General features: G+C 36.1%; 1 protein-coding gene across 14 annotated transcripts in view; it reads left to right on the top strand.

Moving 5' to 3' along the window:
• Window positions 1–2,068: 2,068 nt before the first annotated feature.
• The window catches only part of LOC116417089 (cytochrome c oxidase assembly protein COX16 homolog, mitochondrial), a 154,468-nt gene continuing 137,680 nt past the window's right edge, over window positions 2,069–18,856 (top strand). For 2 of the 14 annotated variants that reach the window (XM_031928227.2, XM_032601948.1), the window contains exons 1-2: window positions 2,456–2,689; window positions 2,896–3,002. In XM_031928227.2, coding sequence (XP_031784087.1) covers window positions 2,687–2,689; window positions 2,896–3,002 — 110 coding nt within the window. In that variant the 5' untranslated portion in view covers window positions 2,456–2,686. Of the gene's footprint in view, window positions 2,821–2,895; window positions 3,253–18,856 lie in introns of all 14 variants that reach the window. The other 12 variants (XM_031928229.2, XM_032601947.1, XR_004227357.2 and 9 more) reach the window with 10 other exon arrangements.

Below are 18,856 nucleotides of genomic sequence, written 5' to 3'. Positions count from 1 at the left end.
GGTGAACTACCTTAAGTTCATGCCCCACCCTTCCCTACATTGTAGCTTGTGACGTTACAATCTCTAAAGTTCTATATAGCGTGAAATAGCCGCATTGTACCAAAATGATTTTGGCATAATGAAGTTGCCGATAACTACTACTTTCAAATCCTCGAAGCCTTGCAGTTCCGCCAATTAGGAATGTTAACATGCAAGCTCAGCTTAGAGGGCGTCTTGGTTCCCAGACCCAAACCCGTGTTAAATGTATATATATATATATGTGTGATACACACACCTCGTGTATCACAAAACCTAACCAGGAAGTAAGAGTGAAGGAGACCAAACTCTTAATAGCGAAAGTGGTCCTACTTTTCCGTCAAAGATCGGGACGAATGCCCGTCAGAATGACGGGCATTTAGCTGAAGTCAGAGGCTCCTGGTGGCGACAAAGTGTACTATATAGCACAATTAACTATGAAGCTGCGAACCCAAGTTCAAACCCACCACTGAGAATTTTTTTTTTTATCAGTACACGCACTACTTATTAATAAATCGAACTTACACTCACTAAATTAATTATAAATCCAATACAAATTAAACTTAAACTTAATCACATATCCCAAACCCCAACCGGGGAGCAATAATTCTTCATCCTTGATGTCTTTTATTTTTAATAACACATCGACTATTTCTCCACTAGAAATATTCGAACCTTTTGGCGGCTTTATTAGGGAGTATGTTGAAATCAATTTATATATTTGTATAGATAGTGCAGAGTCGGGGTGGTCATTTGATCCACAACAATGTCTCATCATTCCAAAGAACCGCTAAAATGTATACATATAAGCATATAAACAATTTTGAATAAAAACAATACAAATACGGATGGTTTAAATTTTGCAGTGTACAATACGTTCACTTACCTCCAGGTTGTCTTGATTTAAGCGAGACGTCATTAAATAAATGAAGCCACACTCATAGACAAGAAAGTCACAGATTTCAAGAGCACCGCGCAACGAAATCTTCAGTCCATAACATGTAGAATCAGTGATGAATTCGTATTTTTTTCCATTGTTTTTATCTTCCCATTGTTGTAGAAATTCCAAAAAAGATTGTATATTCTAAAAAAATATTCGTTAATCAGCAATCAAATATATATATATATATATATATATATATATATATATATATATATATATATATATATATACATATAGCATAAGAATTGAAACAGAAAAAAGTTACTTGTACATAATAAACAATTTGGGTTCTACAACCCAAAAAACATAAGAAAACATTAAGTTACCGTACGAACCTAAAAATGCATACTCCGGTGTCACCAGCTCCCGGACTAAATAGGTAAAAGTCGCGTTTCGTTTTTCATATGCATTTAATTTCTGAAAGTAGGTTGTATCCTTACCTGTTATTGTTGTTTTATTCCGAAATTAATACTTAATGACTTGAGGATTGTTGATAAAAAAATAAAAAAATTCGGAGTGTGGGATTCGAACCCCAGGTAAAAAGTTTGTGGACCAACGCCTTAATCACCTCGGCCATTGATACCTCTGAAACTTGAAGATTGAAAGTCGCATATGATTATTGCTCCCCGGTTGGTGTTTGGGATATGTGATTAAGTTTAAGTTTAATTTGTATTGGGTTTATAATTAATTTAGTTAGTGTAAGTTCGATTTATTAATAAGTAGTACTGATAAAAAAAAAATCCCAGTGGTGGGTTTGAACTTGGGTTCGCAGCTTCATAATTAATTGTGCTATATAGTACACTTTGTCGCCACCAGGAGCCTCTGACTTTAGCTAAATGCCCGTCAGAATGATCCGTCCCGATCTTTGACGGAAAAGTAGGACCACTTCTAGTCTCTGGCGCCATAGGAGTTTGGTCTCCTTCTCTGTTACTTCCTGGACCTAACTCAAACATGCAAGAGCATTCCGTGAGCATATATATAGATGTACATTCAGCATGGGGGGGCTGGGAACCAAGACGCCCTCTGGGCGGAGCTTGCATGTTAACATTCCTAATCTTCATACTCTGATGATAAGAAGGAGAAGGGATAAATTGTTGAAGTATTTTGGGTGTGTTCCAGAGGGAACGCCAGCAGCGGTACAGTAGTCCGGTCCGCGTTCGAAATTCCGGTGCTGTGCTGTTACTGTGAAATCGTTCCGCGTCAGCTGATTCTGTTTGTACTGTTTGCAGTTGTAACCTCTTGAACATTACAAAGTTCTTATTATAAGTTCAGTTATTATAGTATGTAATACATTGAAAGAGTTGGACAATTTTAATCACGAAATGGAAGATCTAATCTTGCTAGACAACTTTTTATCGTTTTCTGTAGTGAAAACAGTGATGATGAAAATGACGCGATCATGTTTTTCATTCCGCGTCGTGAACGTAGAAGAATTCCTCGAATCAATAATTAAATAGAAACTGTAATTGTAAGATACAATAATAATGATTTTAAAGAAAAAAAGATACCATGCAAACAGCTGACGCGGAACGATTTCACAGTAACAGTACAGCAGCGGAATTTCGAACGCGGACCGGACTGCTGTACCGCTGCTGGCGTTCTCTCTGGAACACACCCTCAAAGTGAATAAACAAATGATAGTAATAAATTTTAAATTCGAGATAAAAGTTGAGTAATATAAGCACACGTGTTTTACTGAAAATAATTTTTATATCATAATAAATTGTTATGGTCAGTAAAGTTTGAATGCAATTAATTATGCTCGTTTTAGTTAATACTTACTTCAAATTAATATTCATACCACTCTAACCTAAAAATCACAACTTTAACGTGAATTTCTGACTCTCTTGGTATAAAATATCGTATGTAACATGTGCACAAAGTCTTTCTGTACCTGTTGCATAATATACTATTACCATTGTATTTTTAAATTTTAGAAAATGAGTAATTGGCCGATTTATAATAAACATTTAAGATATGCCATACCATTTGTTATATTTATTATTGGAGGATCATTAGGTCTGCAAGAATTTACTTCATTAAGGTATAAATACATGTTACCCTTATGAATAAAAACATATCAGGAATCCTTCGATATATTTAGTGTGGTTTTAAAAATATGAAATTGTTCATTATATTTTTACCTATTATAACTTTAAATTGCTAGTCTATATTATTAAAATACTTGAAGGGATTACTGGCACTATAAGTACTAATATTGCACAGATAATTAGAAATATTCAAATTTAAAATATTTTTATGAAAAAAAATTTTATTGTAAATATATTTTGAAAGTAAGTTGACACTGGGAGTTGAGAAATTTCTACATATAAATATGTAAATATTATTTATGTTTCTTGTTAAAACCTTATAGATTGAATCATTTAAGTAGGTTATATTAGTTTATAGAACAGTGTGACCTAAGCCTACACTCAAGTCATGTCTATCCATGACCTGAGTATTCCTTTTTTGCACTGTGTTCATCACACTTGCTCTGCTCATGCGCTAATCTGACGGTGAAAAATAGTACTGCTTATGACATGGATAGGCGTGACATACTTGTGACCTAAATAACACTTTTGCATGGCATAATTAGGACCCGAGTGTAGGGAGGTAACCTCACGCCGTGCAGAAAGGTGCTACTTATGTCACATGAATCGTAATGCACTATTTTATTAGTTAGTAAGGCTTTTTTCCTTGGATAATACCACTTAAAGAGCCCCAACATAACCTTTACAAAGCTACATTAACAGCTAAACAATATTAACTTATCAGTATCTTTGGTTGAATTTAACAATATTTGGTAGAACACTTGTGACAACTATCAATGCATGTAAAGAAGTTTGCAAAGTGCAATGTCTGCTAGTGCAAAATAAATATGCCATTTATTTTTTCGCGGTTATAGGTAAAAACGTTATTTTAAAGAAAATTAAATTTAATATAAAAAGTATTAAAAATTAGATATAAATGTTAGTATCATGGACACATATATGTACTACTCAGTAAACCATAACCTTATAACTCATGTAAAGATGAGAGCTGATTTGTGCCTGATAATTTTCATATGTTCTTGAGTTGACTCACCCATCAACTTTTCTTGGGATATTATTAGGTTGACAAACTTGGTAATAAAATCAATTTTAAGACCGACAAATAGTAGGGATAGGTTAATTAATGGTATTTACCATAGACATAAGAGAGATAGACTGCGTGTGTAGGTTAGCATAAGTGGTACCCTGTTAGAGAAAGACAGACTCTCTTATGTCAATGTGTAAGACAAAGACACCATACCTTCTATCAATGCTTGGTATATGGAAAGAAGGTATGTCGTCTTTCTCTAATAGGGTGCCACTTTTGCAAACCTACACACGCAGTCTATCTCTCTTATGTCTATGGTATTTACATTCTTAGACAGGACATTTTGATAGCTATTACCTATAGTAAACCATTAATACTTAACCCAATGATCTAACTAACTATGATATATTAACTGTTTATACCACAAAATTGACCAGAATAGGTGTTGATGGTGGACTGTTGAATGCCGATATCTAGGCCACTGTCAGATAACTATTTACTGTGTACTGCATAACATATGCACAGATTAACTGTACCTTCAAGAAAAATTACTGTATACCATGTACCATGGACTGTGTACATAGACAGTATATTTATAGACAGATAGATTAAAAATTCATTTATACGTCCTAACCTCAAAATCATAACTTTAATATTATTATTATGAAAATTTTGAAATTTTTTGCTTTGCAGTCATGAAAAACGCGAAGATACATATATGTGTTAAAACCTATAGTATGCACCATGGGATTAATTCGGTTTTTTGATTTTGTGTGGTTTACAGTATTCATTTTTGACTTGTAGATTCACTTGCCTTTGGTGTATGTATTTAAATGCATGAGGTAATATGGGTGAATAACCTAAGACTATGTATAGTAATCCACTATGGAGCAGTAGCTGAATAGCAAAGAGAAAAGGGTTCAACAGAAAATTTCAAGGAAGTACTACCGGTAAAAGATTAACGATTTAAAAAATGATAAAATTTGGCGTACAGGTAGATTTTACTATAAAAAAGCTGAGTTAAAGTTTGGTGAAACTTTGGAGCCCGAGACTAAAGTTATAAGCATTTAAAGTTCCACAAATCGGTACATTTTGCTTTAACTCTTAATTGTATAAAACTGTTGGTTCAGAATTCACTCAAATTTTACATAACGTTAGTTAGACAAGTAACAAATAATTTAAGTGCTTGTAAAAAATGATTTGGAGCCTTTAAGCATAGTAATAAACAAATAAAAGTTCAAAAATATACACTTAACCTCAAAAAAATGAGTCTAATCAGCTTCTGTCTGAAACTTTTTATTTGTAAGTATGATAAATTATTTGTTGTATCTTGTCTTATGTGATCTCTATTATTAGGTATATCCCACGAATAATTAAGAAATAAAAAGTGGTAAGCCAAAAAGAAGGTGTCCTAATCTTGAATACGTTAAAGGTCGAGATGGAAGAAGTCAGGTCCGAGTGGGTCAAGGTGCAGGAAAGACTGATGAGAATAAGAAAAGGGTCAGAGAAAGACAAGGACAGGGTGACAAAAAGACCAACCCTAGTGGAACAAAAAATGTAATGCATTGTAATAAATTGTAATAAAACGTAAGAAAATGTAAGAAAATGGGAGAAACTGTACTTTTTTGTTGGATTTCTGACCTTTTTTCTCCTACGTTTTTGTACACTTTCTTAAATTTTCAGACTTGTTAACTTTTTTTTACATTTTATTACATTTTATTACATACGTTATTTTACCGCCTAATATAGTCGATATATTTTTTTAATTATTAATTTTATAATAAAATGTAACAATGCATAATAAATTGTAAGAAAAAATAAAAGGATGTAAGCAGAAGTAAGACAATAAAAAAGTCGCCATTTTCGTATATAATATTACGCTTACAGACAATTTTTTACATTTTGTTATACTTTTTTATGTATTGTTACATTTGTCATTTCAAAGAAGAGACCCCAATTAAATCCTGGATCTTGGGCCTTAAAATTTTTGGGCCTTAACAGTTTTGGATTATTTGAATATTCCTGTGTGCCGTTAAACCATTCATATCTTTTCTCAATAACTGACATATTTATATCTATTAGTATAATTTTCATCTCATTTGAATTTTTTGAAGTCCTATAATCTGTGTAACAATATAGACTTAAGGGTAACAATTTCAAAGCTAATATGACAATACAAAGCAAAATAAAAATTGAAGATCTTCAAATTTCAAAGGCCAGAGCAGACTGAGGAATCAAAACAATTTCCCCGGCTATCTATACATATTGGTACGCATGCGCGGACAGCATTGATAAATATCAGATATGTATATGAATATTATCGTACAAAATTATTATAATTTTTCCGAACTGGCCACTTCTAAAGTTTAGGGCAGACTGAGGAATCGAAACCACTTTCCCGGCTATTCATACATATTGGTACGAATGCGCAGATTGCATTTGTGAATATCAGAAATATGTATAAATATATATATTTAACTTACACTGCCTTCCAAAGTTTAGTTGGCTTTGACACTACGATTTTCTGCGTCAAATACTATATTAGAAAAATATTACACATGAACTTGTAGGAATATTATCGTACAAAATGATTTACTGCCCCTACTAAAATATACATATGGTAAATCACACATCTAATCACATGTCTAAGCACATGTTTTCTTACGTGTTTTATTACATGTATAAACATATATTCTATCAAATTGCAAATATAATCATATGGTAAATCATATGATTATTTCAAACCGATTTGATATATAATTTAACACGTGATTATGCATGTAATAAAATACGTAAAAAAACATGTGATAAAACACGTAAAAAGACATGTAATAAAACACGAGAATATGCAAAATAACATGAATCCAAATAATAATAATATTTATTTTCTATTTTTTCATCATTAAGAATTATAATTATCTTAATAATTATTGTAATGAATATTAGATTGTTATAAAATCTAATTGTGATAGTATAATAATAAAATAACGATTTTGTTCTTGTAACGGGGTGAGACTTGACGTGAGAGGAGAAAATCACAAAAGGAGACGCCGGGACCGAGAATCGATCCGGCGCTCCCGAGATCTCTAGGCGCGCGTGCTACCGCTTGAGCCAACGCCGCTCTGTTTCGTCACTCTCTATCCTGCCTCGATTACCGGCGTGGCGAGGGACGTTGTTCCTCGTTACATTCTATACTTTATATACAGATTTATTTTACAAAACTTTTTTTCTTAATTGTAAATATCTTTGTACAAAATATTTATTTATAACATACTATACATTTAAAAGCGTTGGTGATTCAATGATCATTAATAAAAAAAAAACAAGTTTGGTGTCGCTATTATATACATTTTTTTTCGTATTTGTATAAAAATTATAAACTATAAATTTGATTATTTTCCACTGATAATATTTCATCATTAATACTTGTGATGTTTTTAATAGCATTAGAATTAACATAACATGTTGTATTAATTAATTGATAAAGAGTTATTTCACATTTTCTTTCAATGCATAATGCATCTAATTTGTATACAAATATTTTACAAATTGTGTAGAAACGTGCTACTATAACAATTTTTACTCAACTGCTTTTGTTCACACTTTCACACTGGACTCGATGGCTGTGGCGGCTTAAAAAATCACATGAGTACTGATATGAAAACCATATATCCATTAGTTAAGATTAAAACCACTTGATTTCTTGTTTTATTAAGTTAAAACAAGCCTACTTAAAAAATTTACTTCTCCAACTGTGATAAATTTCGAGTAACTTCAAAAACAATATTCTTGAACAACTCCGTGTATTTGTTTTACATTTTTTTTTCGGTGTTTCTCGAAAACTATCAGAGCTACAGGGCTGAATATTTATATAAAAGGTTGTTTGAAAACTAACCAATAAATCAAGTGGTTGTTATTATAACAAATAGATTTATATTTCCCATATCCCGGTTGAAAATAATTAGGTGAATTTAGTATATGATATTGTTACATAATTTTATTACATGTTTTTATTATATGATTTTTTAGTCCCAAATATTCATGTAATAAAATCATATACTAAAATCATGTATAGTAAAAATATATAACAATATGATTTATGAGGAAAATGACACATATACATATAGCAAGATAAAAGGTAGACAAAATACTAGAATATTTTATAATGAATATTGTACACATGTTTTTTACATATTTACCATATTTTAATAATAATATAAATTAGGCCCAACAGATAAATATGTACAATTATTGGCAACTCTTTTTACAGATAAACAATCTATTAAAAAATTCTCAGTATTTACATATTCTTTCGTAGTGATTTCGACAACAATAAATTGCTGTATCCAAATGAAGCGATCGTCGTCAATTGTTGCGATTGAATTATTCGACCTAAGCCTTGGTCTCCTGCTGGACGTGTAGAGGCATCCTTCTTTAATCATTTTAAAAAATGATAAACTATCAACAGATAGCTGTAGTTGTCGGATCCACGTGCTTTTTGATCTGTTATGCCATCCTAAATAGATTGTTCAGATTGTTCATATAAGAAACGTAAGGTTTTGGAAAAATATCCATATTAGATACCACAAGTCAGAGTGTAAAATGTTGCAGTTATAATGTTATTTCTTTCATGCAGTGGTATCGACTGTATAAACTTTGTGTATGCAATTCCATCGGTAAAATCTTCAACATCTGAATAGATTGTATTTCGTTTTTCAAGCACAGAATTGCAGTGTTCAGAGTTTTCTTTTATCAACAAAGTGATTTCGTTATCAATATCAGAAATAGTAAAGTAATCTATGTAAGTTTAACTTTTTAATGAAACTCTTTCATCGCAGGAAGTGCATGTAACTTCGCGATCAACACGATGAAACTATTTTATATACTTTTTGCAATGAGGGCATACAGCATGAAAATCTATTCCTGCATTTGAATTAAACAATTGATTAACTTTATAATGGGTATCAGGAAATTTACGCGTACCAATGAAACAGTGGATCATTTTGAATAGATCTGCTAGTAGATAAACTATGTCAGTTCTGGCCCACCTGGGGGCGAAATGGTACATGGCGTGTGAGTTCTGGCGCAAGCGGTAAGAGAGTGGTGAGAGAGCGGTCGATAACGTCATCAACGCGGGCGTTGTCGATCGCGAGATCCCCGATCGGTGCAGCGTCTCGGTGCTGGCGGTGACGTTAACAGCCCGATGTTACCTTCTGCTGTTGATACCGACGGCTTGCTTCTTTACCGATATGAATCTTCTAGATGAAAAAAAAGATATCGTTGGCTATGCAGGGGATTTGAACCGGGAACCTTGCGGTCACCGGCCGAGCGTCTTACCGACTTACCCGTTACGGGAGGGATGACTAATATTCAATCAATTTAGCTCGCTACTTAAATCTCTTATAACCCTCTTTTTCAGGCATAGAATAAGTATTTGTGGAAAACTTTTGTGAATACTGTTTCCAATCAGAAGATTTTTCCTTCTTTTCCTGTTTCTTATCATTTTTCGAATCAGGAAGAGGCTTCTAACCTGCACTACTAGGTGGTGAACCCATGATGTACGAATGAGCATGATGTGGAAGTTTTGTCGTATTTATAAGTGATGGGAGCCCCAACCATCGCTCTCACCTGTGAGGTTCAACCATGTAACTTAACCTGTATAAATATTTTTTCACTCCCACTCCATGGATGAACCTTGTCTCTCCAATTGCTTACATTGCTCTCGCATGTATTTTTTCATAAGTCGTACATTGTGAAGAGCATAGCTGGCTTTATAGGCGCCATTATGATGAGGACAAACCGTTACGAGTTTGATCTTGTCTAGAGGTGGATATCCCATTTCCGAGATGCCGATTACGTTGAATTTGAAACGTTCCAACCACTTCTTCTTCAAGGATCCCATTACCATTACTGCAGTAGAGTCATGCAAGGCTTCCCGAAGAATTTTACCGATTTCTGCATATTCGATTTCTCCAGATGACCATGGTATACCAAGATAATGATATTCGAACCATGTATTCTCTTGCTTATACTATTCTGTGAGTCGACGCCATGGAAAAGGCTATTTGAAAAGTAGTACAATAGGTTCGATGTCATCTCTTAGAGAAACTATAGATAACTCATTGAGGATGAAGTCATTGCCGGGCTGCTTAAAGCCTTGCATGTCCACTAAGTACTGCATCTTGAAATGACTCTGACTAGCAGCAAGCCTTTCTTTTTATCATATCCCCACCACTACTACCATCCGCACCACAAGCAGCGCAAGAAAGGAGGCTTGAATGCGCGCGCATAGTAGTCCAAGAGTGGGGATATGAAAGCGCTCTACTCAGGAGAACATTGGGGTGCAAGTTTCAAATCTCTCCATGAATTCGATTTTTGTTATGATACAATGTGTGTTATTAAATAAATCAAACGAGTTTTTTCACAACACCATTTGCGGAATTATACTGAAATATGCGATCATGTATAATTAAACAATAAGCAGAGGTTCCTGCGGGAAAATTATCTTTGGATTCAAATTCCAGCCGAACATCAACTGACGCGATTTTCAAAGCTTCGTTCTGCTTTGAACAATCGATGACTATAAGAGGTAGATAGTTGACGAAGTGTTGCTTTTTCAGCATAGGGTCAATACTCTTGTCATAGTATGCATGTTGAAAGTTGGCATACATATGTAGAGCATAGCATACTGATTGCGTTCAATATCTAAATTTAGATTTCCATAAGGATAGTATTGTGAATTTTAGAAGAGTTTAACATTACTGATATTGCAGTGATCGAAACGAGTAGCATTCATTTCTTTCGCTGCCTTCCTATTTGTTTGGAAGCCGAGGATCACGAAGCGGGGCTTTTTTAACTGATTAGATGTTTTGACTGTCCAAACATGTTTGGGTGTAGTGGGAAGCAGTGGATATTCGTACAGCTCCCAACTACGAAAACTCATATCGATCGATTTACCCTTCTGAATATGATTAAGCATCCGGATTTTATGCTGATTAGATAATACTACATATGGCATGAGCCACTCAACTTTCATCAACTCAATCTTGAAATTCTCGTACTCTGCTGCAGTAGTTGCAGTTGCGACCTTCGTAGGTGTCTGTATTACGGAATTCAGATCATTTCTCGATCTAGTGAGAATGAGTTCATGCTTCACGTTAACGACTACCTTGCGATAGTCTTCAGTAAAGCCTAGGATCATACTTAGAGGTATAGATATATCAAAGTATCCTTCACTATTCATCAAATTCTCTTTCTCCTCAACGTCGAGCCAGCCGGAATTTTGTATGATTAGACTTTGACTGGGTTTAATCGATACCCAACCTTTCATGAGAGTAGTTAATCCGACATTTTTACATTTCTTGATCTCTAGCATTTATCTCATATCGTATTTCTTCAAACATATGGCAGACGGCGTTGTTTACCAACTTTGTATTTTTCACGAGAGTACCATCAGCTTTGGTTACCACATACACGAAGCGAACTAGCTGACGGCAAAAGACACAAGTCTTGATGTTGCACCGAGATACGAATTTCATCACTATTATTGTAAGATGAAACGTTGTAAGGTTAATGAGCATGAATCTCATAATGAGATATTGACTCATCGAATGTCACGGGTGACTGTATATTTAGAATTTCTTCCATTTTGACAGCAGAAGAATATACACGTTATTTTCCACCAACTCTTAAGCCGAGGCTTTTTAGAAACTGAATGTTTTACCGTGTTAGCGTTCTTAACGTTCGCGGACGCCTGATGACTTTCGACATTTTTGATTCCTTATATACCCACGACCGTAAACGGTGCCCATTATACTTGCTTCAGATGTAATCTCACTGATATTACTTCACCGCGAAAATTAACTAAGTGTCCGTCTTGATCAACTATACGAATTTGAATTTGATCTATGCTTTTCCCAGTGATTGGAAGGTAAATAACTTGAGAAGGAACTTCAATAATCTTACAGCCTGGTGGTACTGCAGGGAAGAATTCATGTATTGTATGCACTTTCTTACCGTTTATATAGGCACCGGTAGTGATGTTACGCTCGACTCGTAGAGCGTTGACTTTGAGAATGGATACAGGAGTAGATCAGAGCTATGAGAGATGTTTGATGAAAGAAGTCGTTGTGTGAAACCTAGCAATTGACCTATTGAATCTTTTGGAAGAAAATCAATTATATGACTGCACTCTATTACACTGCGAAGAGTATTGTTATTAGACTTAAGACTGAAAAGTATGTTTTTTGCAGCTAATGCTTCACGAAGATAATTGTCTATATCTTCAATCTCGTAACTACCAGTTGGTAAGTAGATTACTTCTTTACCAACGTAGAACTTTGTTATCTATACCTATGTTTGGAATCGAATTGAAGGTTAATAGTTCAACCAATCCGAGAACGTAGTTCTTATACGATGAAAGGTAATCATTTTTTCACTCCTTTAGATAGTCTCGAACTCAAGAATCCAAGACATAGGTGCCCACAATTAAATATATCATAGTCCTGGTATCTTGCATAGTTATACTTTATTTTATCAACGCCCAAATATAGCATTAATTCTAGAGGTGGTTGAAGGTCACCAAAACTATCAAAGTACACAACTTCGCTACCTCTCTTTCGATATGCTACCCAGTGTGTGCCAGGATCGGTAGCATCATCCAAGTTAACAATAGCAGATTCACGATAATGTGGTCCATTGATAGGAAGAGCATTACGCAGACACCTCGAAAGTATGGGATTTTTAAGATTTTAGCATACTTTAAGAGATCAATATTAGTGAGAGCTCTCTGAGGTAATCTTACGTCGACAATCTTTTTTCTTTTTTCTTAACTCATTTCCAGGCTTAAGACGAAGACCGAGCCCTGTTTTATGTGGTTTCAAATAGAGACATTTACCAAGAGCTATATCTTCCATTTTTCTATTATGCCTCTGACTTTCTTCAAGAGCCTGTTTTGCTGATTTAGCATCGTTCACAGCTTTCGCTATCCCAGCAGCTCCTCCTGCGATAGCACCAGTCGCACTTAAACCAGCGAATATAGGTATAAGGAATGGTAAGAAACCTCCTACTTTCGATGGTACTGGTAGAATACGAGGAATATCAATGTTTCTTTTACCACCAGCCTCTTTGACTGCTTTTCGAGCTCCTTTTAAGGCTGATAGAATGACTTTACGAGCACATTTGCTGGAAACGATTGATTTCGATGCAGCTTTTACTATCTTCTTAAATGGAACAACCATTCCAAATTTAGACTTCAACTTCATGGCACCTGTAACAGCAAAAGCGGCTGCTTTTTCCTTAACCCCCGAATCTTTCGAGACAACTTTTTGCCAAGCTTTATGGGCAAGGACTCTATCAGCATCGTTCCTAACTCCGATGTTTTCTCGATTCTGAGAATAGACTATATCGTGTTCCTTGCAGGCTACGTCTAGGGGATTCATACCTGGATCGCCACGAGCTAATCGTTTAGTGAGTTTAGTACCTGGTCCACAGTATTGATAACCTGGTAGATGAAGTTCAATTGGAAGATTATTGATCAATCGATTAACAAGATCATTTCACTTTAAAGATTAAACAACAACTAATATCGAGAGTATAAATACCAGCTCTATTTATAGTCTCACAACAGTTGTAATGCAGACCTCTCTTGTGATGTTGCGCTTTTTATAACCGATCCGGTGGCGCAAACAATCAGATTACCCTTGTTTTTACGTCGATCTTCGTACCGCGGACTCTTACATCTACAGAAGGGGACAACGTGTAGGTCTAGGAACAGGTATGCCTGGCGTGGCTAATGGTTGAAATAATCGTCACTCAATATTTTTTATGCTGTCCAAAAATGTTATAATATATTCTTCAACCCCCGGGTGTATTGGATATGGTTACAATGTTTTCCCACGGTCATAGATTTTGTTACGGTTGATGATTGCTTTAGGCTTTCGTGTTATCGCCAAACGGCGTAAATGTTACTTCATAATTACGGCAATATTCGTCGCGAGGACGCGACTTACCTTCAATAGTACGAGAATCTTTCTGTGCTTCAAAACACGGCTCCTAAATTCGATTAACGACTTTTAATAATTACGCGACTTCTCAATATTCTCCAAAAACAACCGATTAAACACTTTATTCAGTACTTCTCCGCGATCTTAACACTTCAGTGGTCCAAAATGGCGGTGGCGTCCTTTTAACCGACGCGGCTCGACCAAGATGGCGATTGACAACTCGCCTCGGGAGGAAATCCTGGGAAACGCGAAGTCTATGCTTTTAATCGTGGACCTTGATCTCAATCCCTTGGTTTCCTGAAAATCGCGAGAACAACCGGGACACGGAGGCCCGTTGGGGCGCAATGATAGGAGGAAGGAATCCTCGGTCGTAATGGCCTGATATCGACGCTATCTAGAGTTTTCTCTAATATATTGTCGCTATCTGCTTCGCGTTTCGGATTTGCGAGTCTATTATTTAGTCCTCGACTTATTGGCGCCACGATCCAAAATACCATTTTTCCCGTTCGCCTTACCTCTCTCCATCCAGACTCCGCGATCGCGTCATCTAACCGAAACGGACAATACTTGTTGGCTTATTTTGCGCGGTTCGTACAACAACAAAATGACGAGAAAGCGCGATCTCCTTCGTGACAACTACGGTCGTAATTTAAGCGAACACTCGACGAATTAAACGCTGAGGAAGCTTTATCGCGTCGCGAGACCCTGCGCGTCCCGGAAAAGACGCATTCGGAACGCCCTCTATATATTATTTCTCCCGCGCGAAAGAATGCGAGTCATAATGAATATTAATGGCGTCCTGCGGCGCCAATTACGAATTGGCACTATTGTCTCATCCTGACGCCACCTAACGCGGTCATTCGCGACGATAACGAATAGTACGGAGACTGTTAGTGGCGAGGCACCATATTTTCCAACGACGCTCGCGAGTGTCGACGCGCCTTTACGCCTACTGTACACGAGTCAGCTGCGCGGCTCTCTCTCGCTATCGCCGAGGCTCGCGCGCGTTTTCCCTCTCTCCGCGGCTATACACTATTGCGGCTGCCATATGCTCGCGGCTCGGCGCTTACCTACACGTACGAATGTTTTTGTGAGCGAGATGCGCGGCGAGGATGCGCAACGGTCAGTTTCGGCCTCGTGGCTATCGCGCGCGAATCTTCTCGTATTCCCGAGGACGACGCTAAGCCTCCTGGTGCCGTCACCAGCAACAGGCACGACGGTTCTGCCGATATAACAGCGACCCAAGGTTTCTGTTGGGCCGCATTGGCACTATTTCCGCGAGTGATGCTCTATCTGTCACTACCCGGGTGCCACCTCTGGCTCCGGCGCTGACAAGTGAGGTTAGGAACCCCAGGCATACCGGATCACCGGAAATATATTCCAATGTTGTTGATTCCCCGATGCATTTACCACAAATACATCTTAGAATCAACAGCTCGAAATTATGTGTTGTAATCGCGTGTCGTTTGAATAACGACACGTCGCACTCTATACAAACATGTTCAAGAAACAGTCTGTTAAGCTTCCGGTAGTAAACTTTGATACTATTGCAGAGCCGGAGAAGAAAAATAAACGACATGGTGATTTACTTCCAGATAGTATTCGAGCAGTATTTTGTGGACCATCAAATTGTGGTAAAACCAACAGTTTGCTAGCTCTTATAACACATCCTAATGGAGTAAGGTTTGAAAATGTTTACGTCTACTCTAAATCACTCAATCAGTCCAAGTACAAATTTTTAAAAGATCTTCTCCAGCCATTGTATGGTATACAATACTTTGCATTCAGTGAGAACGATGATGTCATAGCTGCTAATAATGCACTTCCAAACTCTATCATGATCTACGATGATATCGCCTGCGAAAAACAAAACAATATTATAGCATACTACTGTATGGGGAGACATAAAAAAGTCGATTGTTTCTATCTATGTCAGTCTTATGCACAAGTTGCGAAACATTTTGTAAGAGATAACGTCAATCTCTTGGTAGTTTTTCGACAAGATGAAATGAATCTCAAACACTTATCTCATACAACGATCATGTCAACTCGGACATGTCGTATTCGCAGTTTCGAGAATTATGCTCAAAATGTTGGATGGATGACAAACATGGATTCTTACTGATTGACAAAGATAGTGCTATTAACAATGGTAGATATCGAAAGGGTTTTGACACTTTTGCTATAAATATAAGACACTTAGTCGACATTCATTAGTCTATTTTTGACTGTTAAAGTATCAACATGGCTGATATTCAGAGACAAAAGAATATACTTCATCAGCTTGTGAAAGCGCAAAATGCTGTAAAACGTATAGTCTGTTGAAATTTGGAAAAGATAAATTTGAACAGTCAATAGGAGAAACTTTTAAACCTATTGTTGATCCTATCGAGAAACTAGTTAAGAAAGTTGAAAAATCTGAAGTATCTAAACGTAGTAGAGCAATAAAGAAAGAGGTTAAGGATGAAATGGTCAAAAATGAAAGTTCTAATGACTGTTTTGATGATGATACAATTGAACCTTATCATGAATCTGATTTTGAAACTGCAGCTAGTGAGGATGATGATGATGATTTGAATGATACGAAAATTCGTAGGGGAGTAATTGAAGAGCCCAGTAACGTAGCTGACATGTATATGTTGAAGCATCAGCAGGATAATGATAAAATTTATGGAGTTCGAAAAGAAGGTTCAGAATGGATGTTAGGTGACTCATCAATAGTGTTTGGAGATCGAAGCATCAAAGTAAACGATATCCAAAAACAGCTGGTTTGATGGAATTGCTCATTGCAAAACAACCTAAGATTTATGATCAAAGTGATTTGCAGAATTATCGAAGTATTCTGGAAGCGACAAATGCTCATAAAAAACAATATTTGAGCATACAACCAATTCGTGTTCATAATAGTAAAAAATATACTAACATTATTAATCCTAAGTTTAGTGGAAAAAGTGAAAAAGGATTACCTTCTTATAAAATTGCTAGAAGAGATACTCGAATTGATTATGTGTACTGGGACGATCCAAATGAGCTAGTTGATCGTTTACGCTTACTTATAGCTGTACAATCAGCTGGCAATCCTAGTCATATGAACGAAATACACTCAATCATAGAAGAACTTCGCGAAAGATGGTATATATACTGAGCTGTTTCATTTACAAACATGATTATCAAAATGAGTGTCGACGTGTTCGGACGTAATTTAAAAAAGAGTAAGGGAAGTCGTGGCCCTTCTGGTTTTGGTATCAAAATCACAACAGATGGCCAATACGACATGGATAAAAAGAGGTTATGCAACGTGGGAGATGCATAAAACATAGATGAGGCTGTCAGTTTATTTCAATGGAAAACCAAAACATTCTAGATTTAATATCCCGACAAGAAAGAGACTTAAACAATTTAGATTCTCTTTTGGAAGCATACAGAGAGCAACTTGATTTAAAATTAGTTACCTACAAGCTAGAAATCGATACTATAAAAGAGGCTGTGTCACAGATCACAAGCAAAATTCATTCTGCAAACGTTTAACATGCAACATAAAAAAGTAATAGTTGAAGAACTTCACAAACCAGCTCGACGGAATTATTCTCGTCGCAGTTTTGATGTTCGAGGATTAGATGAGACTTGGCAAGCTGATTTAGTAGAGATGCAACCTTATGCTAAAGAAAATAAGAGTTTTAGATATATGTTAACAGTCATAGATGTTTTCTCCAAGTTTGCATGGGCTGTTCCTGTGAATAAAAAGACTGGAGAAGAAGTTGCAGCAGCAATGAAGTCCATACTTCGTCAAGGTCGAGTACCTAAGAATCTACACAAGGATAGAGGCACAGAGTTTTATAATACCAACTTTCAAACTCTCATGAAACAGTATAAGATCAATCGGTACTCAACGTATAGTAATTTAAAAGCTTCTATATGTGAACGTTTTAATCGTACACTCAAGAACAAGATGTGGATTCAATTTAGTTTGCAAGGTAATTGGTTGAAAATCTTACCTGATTTGATCACAAAGTACAATGATACTAAGCATCGAACTATTAGAATGAAATCCAACGAAGTGTCTACAGCGAATCAATCTCAGATTTTCAAAAGATTTACTTGTAAGAGTAGATTGCTGAAGAAGCCTAAGTTTAAGATTGGTGATAAGGTACGATTGAGTAAAGTTTTCGAGAAAGACTATACACCTAACTGGTCGACTGAGATTTTCACAATAAGTAGAGTTGCAGCAACGAACCCAGTTACATATCATCTGAAAGACTATCAAGATAATCCAATCACAGGTGGATTCTACGAACAGGAGCTCTTGAAGGCGGAGTATCCAGATGTTTATCTTGCAGAGAAAGTCTTGAAGAAGCGTGGAAAACAAGTATACGTTAAATGGTTAGGGTTTGATAGTTCACATAATAGTTGGATTGATAAGACTGAAATATAATTTTCTTTTTTTGTTATTATATTAATTATAAATGATTATAACATACCTAATATAATCTGACTCTCTTCGCAGATGGCTCATCTTCCTCGATAAGCTGATATCCATCAATCATGTAATGACCCCACGGTAGAGTATCCGTCTGACCGGGGATGAGGTATCGCTTATCGTCAAATGGACTCAGAGAGATCTTATGCTCCTTCTCGGCCCTGATAACGTGGAGGCGGCTACGGATGTTCTTTTGTTGTCGGGAGATCGTTGCCTTGTCTCGAAGACAATGGATGTAGTCGTCAAACTCAATGGTTGACTTGACGACTGACGACTTCACACCCTTTGTTTTCTTGATAGGTTGCTGTCCTTGTACCTTAACGGAGTACATCTTGCTAC

The sequence above is a fragment of the Nasonia vitripennis genome, assembly GCF_009193385.2.
Source record: "Nasonia vitripennis strain AsymCx chromosome 4 unlocalized genomic scaffold, Nvit_psr_1.1 chr4_random0005, whole genome shotgun sequence".
In the NCBI taxonomy this organism is placed as follows: Eukaryota; Metazoa; Arthropoda; class Insecta; order Hymenoptera; family Pteromalidae; genus Nasonia; species Nasonia vitripennis.
The sequence above is the reverse complement of the archived record's forward strand: the minus strand, read 5'-3'. Positions and strand labels throughout refer to the sequence as shown.